Here is an 8,456-nt window from a genome sequence, read left to right as displayed (position 1 = left end):
TCGAATAAAGATCTTGCCCGAAAGCTGCCTTAGCTCTATAGAGGAAGACGAGGTGGAATCATCTAGACGCTTTCTTCGCCAATGTCTAGAATACAACACACTGATCTCACTGAAAAATCTCATCAAAAACCAGGACTAAGAGTATTTGCATCACAAAGAACCAGTATTTATAGCTGTCCAAGTGTGATCCACTGCGACCTCAAACGAAATGTTCAGCCCTCTAACCTAACCTATTATTTTTCGAAGCAGTTTTGTTGGTCTCTGTAGCTTTTCTTATGTTAGGTTTCCTGAGTTCTGAGTCATCTTCAATTACGATAAGAAAAGCAAGAGTTCCTCAGTCTGAATCTCACTTAAATTGAGTTAAAATGTTTAGAAATTCCATACTTGAAATCTGAAGAATCCGAACGATACTCAATTTTACAAAAAATCTGTGTGTACCAAGCCAACTCATAAGCAAAAGCTTTGGGTAATCTTCTTCATAGTTCTGATAAAGCCAAATAAAAACACGAGATTCTATATAAATTACCAAAACTTCGCTGAAAGATGTATTAAAGTAGTCCCTGTTCTTTAAGCAATGTCTTATTTTGCTGAGACCCGCTGGATAATTTCTATTACCAAGTCATGATTGGAAATTCTCTAGTTCGAGACTTCCGATAGATAGAAAAGACTCACGCCCCGAGTTAACTGCTGGTGATCAGACCATTTAGAATTATAACTGAAAAAATGAAGTACTTCCAGGTCCTCCAACACTGTGAAAGATAAATCGAGTGATCTTTATGTTTCTAAAATAAATGTAATAGATTATCGATATTTAATTGATCCAAGAATTTAAGAATGCTATTTGTATGTATTGAAATAAATCGGTTGAGAATTATATGTGAAAATATTTATTGAACGAAATGCAAATTGTATATTGATAAGTACTCAGTCAGCAATCTAAATATAATTTCAGTTGCTTTATCTACCCTCGAAATACAGTATGTACTCCCAACAATCGCAGACATTTATAATTTCCTTCTGCTGATTAAGCAGGAAAAAGGTGCGCTTGTTGTGGCCCACCCACTTGCCGGCGCGATGCAATTCTCACGATTTACTTAACACGAGGTGCGCGTCACTAGCGCGTACGGGCGCAACTGATTAAGTCTAATATGAGAGCAATAATATACACATACTTACGTTATCTAAGCGCAACAAATAAACAGAAATACATATCAATAAATACATACAGTTACACATGTACGTATGTATGCGCTCATGTACGCGCACACAAATAAACATTTATTTGAAAGTCGTGCAGAAGCGCCAGCCCATCACCAACAGCTTCAACGCGCCAGCTTAAGCAAGCGTCGAAGTGTCATCAGCGCAGCGCAATAGACGACGCGGTCGCTGGCGCTGCTAGCGTCGCCTTAAGCTGCAGCGCGCGCTGTGCTTGATAAGAACTCTTCTTCCATACTTGGCGGCAGTCAGCTATTTGAAACTTAATAACATTAATGTAAGCGTTCTCACTGTGCGCCGCGAAAAGTGAAGTGATTGTTGGAAAACAACGAAGAAGAAGCAGCAGAAACGACAACAACGGCGGCAATAAGTGTTCGATACTTACAAAGTGTTTGATTTGTCGCTGTTTGTCTGTTGTTTTTCTTTTGTTTTTGTTTTACAAAACACAATTCCTTTTCACACCAAACAGTGTGCGCTTTGTTACCACGTTTCGCTTGTTTTAGGTGTGTGCAGCGGCAACCGCAGTGACAGCGGCAGCGGCGGCGGTGGCGGTGTCGCCTTAAATGTGGTTAGTCGCGGCGCTGTCGGCTACTGTGACGTAGCGGTTGCGCCGCGCATTCGGCGTCGCGGCGCGCGACCGCCTGCTGTGTCAGTTACTGCTCTAGTCCAACGGCTAGATCGCTAGTAAAGTGCTTTGACAATCAGCAGTCAGTTGCTGAGCGTGAACACGCGCGTGCGATGATCATTTGGCGTGCGAAAAAAACGAAAAATTTTCTAAATATAAATAGTACGACAAACGAAATTACAAGCAGACTTTGTTTGTTGTCAGCGGCGCGCGCCGGTGTAAAGAGTTTACAACGGTTTAAATAATTTATTAAGGAAGTGCCACTGTGTGGAAAATGGGATGAAAAGTGGCGGTTAGAATTTGAAAGAAAATACAATTCAATGAATGGAGAGTGAATCGAATTGGACAATAAAGTTTAAATCCGAAATATTTGAAGTGTTAAGGATTAATATACAAAAATACATGTGCAAAAGCAAAGAAATGAGATCGGAACTATGAAAACTGATAAATTAAAATTTGAATAAAATTTTTAGTTCACGGAAAAATTATAAAAAAATATTTTGTGTGAAAACATTAGATGAAGAAAAAAAAAATAGATAAAAAAATATTAAAAAAAGTATATTTTTATTATTTAAAAAAAATATTTTTTTTCATATCAATAAAAAAATATGATTATATAAAAATATTTTAAAAAAGTCTGACTATAACAAAAACTAACACAAAACAATGTAATTCAATTATTTATATTTTAATTCATGAATATTAAGATTTTTTGTATAAAGTTTGATAGAGAAATAAACTAAAAAAAATTTTAATTAAAAAATAATACTTTTCAGCCTTAAAAAGTAAAAAAAAATTAAAACAAATTAAAAAAAAAAACAAAAAAAAATTATTTTTATTTATGTTACACCTAGTTTAAAATAAAAAAAATATTTATTTTATGAATTTTTGTGATTTTTTTATTTTTAAATATTGTTAATAAAAAGCTGACTCTTATAAAAAATGTATTATCTTAGAATTCCAAATTTGAAGGGTGTATAGGCACACTTATGTTAATCATAGAGCAAAATCAGTATTTTATAGCGAAGCACAGCTTAAATTATGAGTGAGTCTCAAAATTAAATTCATTTTTTTTTGTTTTTACATTTAAACTAATATAAACTAAACTAAAATAAAATAAAATAAAATAAAATAAAATAAAATAGAATAAAATAAAATAAAATAAAATAAAATAAAATAAAATAAAATAAAATAAAATAAAATAAAATAAAATAAAATAAAATAAAATAAAATAAAATAAAATAAAATAAAATAAAATAAAATAAAATAAAATGAAATGAAATGAAATAAAATATCAAATAAAATAAAATAATTATTTTAATTTTTTTTTTTTGATAATTTATTATATATAATTATCGATAATTTGTTATGTTTAGTCATTTTAATTCGTAAATTTGTTTTTCCAATTTTTATATATATTTTTCTTTAACTTTTTTATGAATTATTATGATTAGTTTTTATAAAAAAAATATTTTATGAAAAAAATTTGCAAAAAATATTTATTGGTTTAATAATAAATAAATAAAAATAAATATATAAAGATAATATTATATTAACAATTAAAAAAATTAAAAAAAAAATGAGTATAATTTTAAAAACAAAAAAAATATCTTTAACTCTACTAACTATTTTCAAAGAGTTTAAGTTTAAATAATATTTTCATTAAATTAAAGAAATATTAAAAAACTATTGCATGCAATTTTTTATATAAAAAATCATAAATATCATGAAATAATTTTTTATTAATATTTTTAAGAATTAAATTCCATAAAAATAGTAAAAATTTTAAATCACGATAACCTAATGATGATAACCTACGACCTTGGCAGTATTAAAATTATAGCCAACATTTTTTTTTTTAAATAAACACTAATTTATATAAACAATAATTCGCAGAATTTATTATGAATAAATTACACAAGTGCACATAATATATTTAATAAATACACTTGCGATTGCAGAAAGTGACTTAAATTCACCGCCAAAGAAAAACTAAACATTCCAGAGAAACTCTTATAAGCCAATAATATATTAAATAAGCGCTCATAATTTGCAAATAAAAATATAGTCGATCGAGTGTCAAAGTACAGCAAAAGTGAACAATTGAATGAGCAAATTAACAACAAATAATAAGCACTTAAAGCAAAATAAAAGTGTAATAAGCAGAACAGTGCTTTGCATATATGTATGTGTATACAGACGTGCTTATTTTTCTATTCTAAACAAAACTGAATAAGAAAGAGAACTAAAGCCGCTAATCGCCGGCTACGATCTGTCAAGCCAATACAAAGTAGCGGAGAAAATTGTCAATTCATTCCGCGCCAATAAACAGAAAAAGCTGATAGCAAAGCCGGACCACGCAAACCGACAGAGATTTGCAAAGCCGGAAGAAACAATAAAAACACAAAAAAAATATAAACATAAATAAAAAACAAAATTTGCATCGATCGCTATTAAAATCACCAGCGCTCAGCTGTCCTTAAAAAAAAATCGAGCAGCAGAGCATAAACACTAAACAGTTACCGAATTCAAATTAAATTTTAGAATTAAAAATCACACAACATGCGCGCCTTCCAACGCGGCTTCTTCTGCTCGGATCTGTCGCTGCGCTATCCGTACCGCGAGTGCACGATCACCATACCGATGCTGTTGATCTACACGCTACTGCTGCCGATGCTCTTCATCAGCGTTGTGGAGATTATGCGCATTTGCAAGTGCTTTCGACTGCGCAAATATATCACGAATTTGGCGCGCAGTTTGGCCATCTTCAGTTTCGGTTTCATCGCCACCTACCTGACGGCGGAGCTGGCGAAGAATGTGGTGGGCCGCTTGCGTCCACATTTCTACACGGCGTGCCAACCGCGCTTGTCCGATGGCAGCTCCTGTGAGAGCGCGTATGAACAGCTGGTCGGTGGTGGCGTTTATGTGGAGCACTACTACTGCTCGAATCGCAATTTAAGCGCGCGACAGCTGCGCGAACTGCACGTGTCCTTTCCGAGCGCGCACTCATCGCTCTCATTCTACGCTATGCTGGTGCTGTGCTTCTACTTGCACGCGGTCTGGCGCGGACGCGGTACTACGCGCGTCTTGCGTCACATACTACAGTTCCTGTTGCTGCTGCTCGCCTGCTATATAGCGTTGAGTCGCGTGCGTGACTACTGGCATCACTGGTCGGATGTGTTGGCCGGCGCGCTGCTCGGTATCGTATACGCCATATTGACGGCGGTGTATGTAGGACGCATGTTGCGTCCAGGCTTCGCCGATGCCGCCTCCCCGCATAAGCATAAGAAGCATCAATATAAGTTGGGCGGCAAGCAACAGGTGAATCCGCTGGCGCACACGCACCATCATCACAATCCGCATCCGCTGTCTGCGTCGCAACATCGGCTAGCGCAACATGATGCGCGCGGCGGACGCATGTTGCTGGTGGCCGCAAGCGGTAGTGTCAGCAATTTGCAACAACAGCAGTTGTTGCCACCGGCGCACGAGGATCTGGAGAAGCAACAGTTGCACGAGCAAGTCGTTAAAGAGCATTTAATTGAGCGCGGCAGTATTGGTGGTGTCGATGGCGGCACCGGCGGTGATTGTGAGTGGAAGCTACAGGCGGTTGTATTGCCAACGTAATTTGCGGCGCCATACGCCATGGGAGCAAGAGCGCAAGCACGCGCTGGAATGAGGAAGGAGTGCTACGTTAAAGTTGACGGCGGAACAAATCTGTAAACACATCACACTTGTCGGTGTTAAGAAAAGAGTGAAACGCTGCCGCATAGTGCGCGTGCAGTTTGTTGAAGAGGGGTGGGGGAGCAGAAAAGAGAAGCGAAGAAAACTGATGAACTGAGAACTCAATGTGCTAGAAAAACATTTTGTATAAAGTGAGGTGAACACTTTGGATAATTTCTTCGATGTTCGTTTAAAAGATTGGAGGGTTATGAAGGGGTTTTGGTACCCCTTAAGCAAATCGGCCTACTTTTTAATATTTTTATGGCGACAAGAGGCTTCAAGATACCCATAATTGTGAAGATAGTGGACACTCTTATGTAATATATTACGCGCGGCGCCTTACTACCCCACAGACCCCCCTCAAACACGCCACCACTGCGCACTGCAACACAAAAAGCGCGCTCATCATATGTAATACAAGCACAACAACAACATTAAACAGCAATAATATAGCCTGGCAGTACCTGTACGTAATTATTGGCCATGCAACTAACTTACCGAACAACAACAACAATAACGAAAAAAGCGTATAATTTCCACCAAAAGGCAAAAATGCACTATTGTGCAACAAAAAGTGGCAAAATCGCACAACAAACAACAAAAATGGTAATGCAACAATTGACTAAGTGAGACAAGCGTAAATTCGACTGTGCTGACTATGGCAACATTGGCAAGCGTGACAGCAGCGCCGAAGTGTTGGCAGTGGCCGCATACCTTTCGGTGGCATGCCGCAACCACGCTTTAGATGCCAATGAGTCACCAAACGATGGCTTCAAAAAGCGAATAATAGATGTAACTGATCATGCAAGTGCCTCAGTATGTGTGTGTGGCGGCATACTCCGTTATATATATATATATGTATGAGGAGCGCGCTGCTGGAGTTTGTTCGCCTTTGGCTGTGGTGCGGCAACAACAACATATATATATGAAAATAAGTAGCGGCAACTGCAGTAGCTAAACAATAACAACAAATGAGCAACAATAAGGAACAAAAGTCTAGCGCAGCGCGCGCTTATAAGTGCGAATAACAACAACGATATCAGTTAAGACTGACAATCAAGCGGCGTCAGCGTTCAACGGAGGCGCAAATGAAAATTAAAAAAACGAAGAGAAAATTGTAGTTTTGTAATAGTTAATCTGTGTCTGTAGGCATGTGTGTTTGTAGGAAACACTTGCAGTAATGAGGCAGCTGCCAAAGCGCAGCTTTTTTACTATATACACTACCATATATGTGCCTATATATGTATGTCTGCATATATTGTATAAGTGTAGCTTAAGTTTAGTAGCATTTGTATGCCAATTGTACTTTGTCTATTTTTAAGCAGCACATTTTGCAACCATACACACATACATACATACATAACCACATATAAAGCTATCTGTATGTAAATATGTATGTATGTATATATGTAAGTATGTATATATGTGTGTATGTATGTACACTCCCACTTAGCCATCAATCAATCGCTCAATCAACGCGAACATATAAATTTAAATGAATTATATCCTCATAACTTATACGCTAAACTACTTAAGTACCTTGACTTCCTTTAAGCGCTCGCTAACAATCAGCCACAGGCACCAATGTATGTATGTATCTCTAAGTAGATAAGCATAAATTTAGTGTATGTGTTATGCAATAAATATAGGAAAAAGACACAATTCTTCAGCTGCATAAATTAACAAAAATGTAGTAAAAATTGTACTTACTTTGATTTGAAGAAAAAAAAACTTAAAAAAAAATTAAAGGAAATGTGAAAAATAATAAAAATTTTATGTATTTATTTATTTCTACTTGGAACGCTTGTTATAAAGGTATGTATTATGATATATTGTGGACTTGGAGGTCAGCTGAAAATATACGCTATGAGTCAGCTTATGCTTAAGTGAAAACGTCTAACAGTCTTTACACTACACTATAGAACTAAAACCACTCACAAATTTACAGAACAGATTTTAAAAGATCCGTGGAACTCTCCATTTTTGGTAGTGATTTTATTCTCCAAGACCAATATCTTAAATCATCATTATTATATTGTAGTTTCAATTTAATTGACTCATATTCCAATCAGATATTCTCAAAATATTCTCATATTTTTCTCTCTCCCTTTATTCATCACTAAAATCTGAAAGAGATTTCGTTGGTGAAGCCATAAAGCCTTTTGAAATTCGCAACAAGGTATCCTAAAGGATGATTACTCCTCATTAACTAAGTGACGGCACTCCATATGGTATCGCAAAGGACCAAAAATATGTGGTTTTTAGCCTACCAGAGTAACCTAACTTAACCTATTCATCACTATATCTCTATCATCAAATACTTTACAGCAGCTTCTTATACAGTTGAACTTCCCTAACTCGAATCACCATAATCCACAAAAAACTGCTAGTTAGAGAGACTTCGGAGTTACGGAAGGTAATTTGTATGAAATTTGAATTCTATTGTCAATTCGAGAGTTCGAGTTATGTAGAATTTCGAGTTATAGGAGTGCGAGTTATGGAAGTTCAACTGTATTTACTTTCCTCTCCAATATGCTAAGAAATTAGTAATTATCTGTTATTACTAATAATCTATCACTTTAGGTTGAGATATTGCAATCTCTAAATCCGAATTCCTTGATTAATAGCGTTTTTAGACAGCCAAATAAATTGATCAATTAAAATTTTGATTTTGAAACCAGTTTTTTCCCTTCACACTGCCGGCTACTCGATAACCGATCAGCTATTATACATTTTTGTTGTTGCTTTTCACAAGAAGTTGGTAAGTTTCGTCAGCAGATTAATATTTTTCAGCAGCGACATCTACCGTAGCTATTTTTTATCAAAAAAATTCAGCCAATCGCAGACAAAGCACGTATATCGTATGTCTTTGTCGTAGAGTTGCATTTGATTTTCA

The 8,456-nt window shown here is 35.7% G+C and overlaps 1 protein-coding gene across 5 annotated transcripts; it reads left to right on the top strand.

The window, feature by feature from the left end:
* The first annotated feature begins 1,895 nt into the window (after positions 1-1,895).
* LOC105220757 (putative phosphatidate phosphatase) lies at positions 1,896-6,816 on the top strand. Of its 5 annotated transcripts, none has more exons than XM_029043754.2 (2): positions 1,896-2,075; positions 3,802-6,816. In XM_029043754.2, the coding sequence occupies exon 2, from the start codon at positions 4,403-4,405 to the stop codon at positions 5,462-5,464; it is 1,062 nt and encodes a 353-aa protein (XP_028899587.1). In that variant the 5' UTR covers positions 1,896-2,075; positions 3,802-4,402; the 3' UTR covers positions 5,465-6,816. The 5 variants fall into 5 exon arrangements, with proteins under 5 accessions (XP_028899587.1, XP_054085514.1, XP_054085513.1 ...); XM_054229539.1 differs by having other exon boundaries at positions 1,896-2,132; XM_054229538.1 differs by having other exon boundaries at positions 1,896-2,396.
* The last annotated feature ends 1,640 nt before the right edge of the window (positions 6,817-8,456 follow it).

This window comes from Zeugodacus cucurbitae, chromosome 4, assembly GCF_028554725.1.
Source record: "Zeugodacus cucurbitae isolate PBARC_wt_2022May chromosome 4, idZeuCucr1.2, whole genome shotgun sequence".
NCBI classification, from domain to species: Eukaryota; Metazoa; Arthropoda; class Insecta; order Diptera; family Tephritidae; genus Zeugodacus; species Zeugodacus cucurbitae.
Note: the sequence above shows the minus strand (reverse complement) of the source record. Positions and strands in the feature narration are given on the sequence as shown.

Bases quoted from the DNA above. Each gene is read 5' to 3' on its own strand.
- LOC105220757 (XM_029043754.2), top strand. From the start codon at position 4,403: ATGCGCGCCTTCCAACGCGGCTTCTTCTGCTCGGATCTGTCGCTGCGC.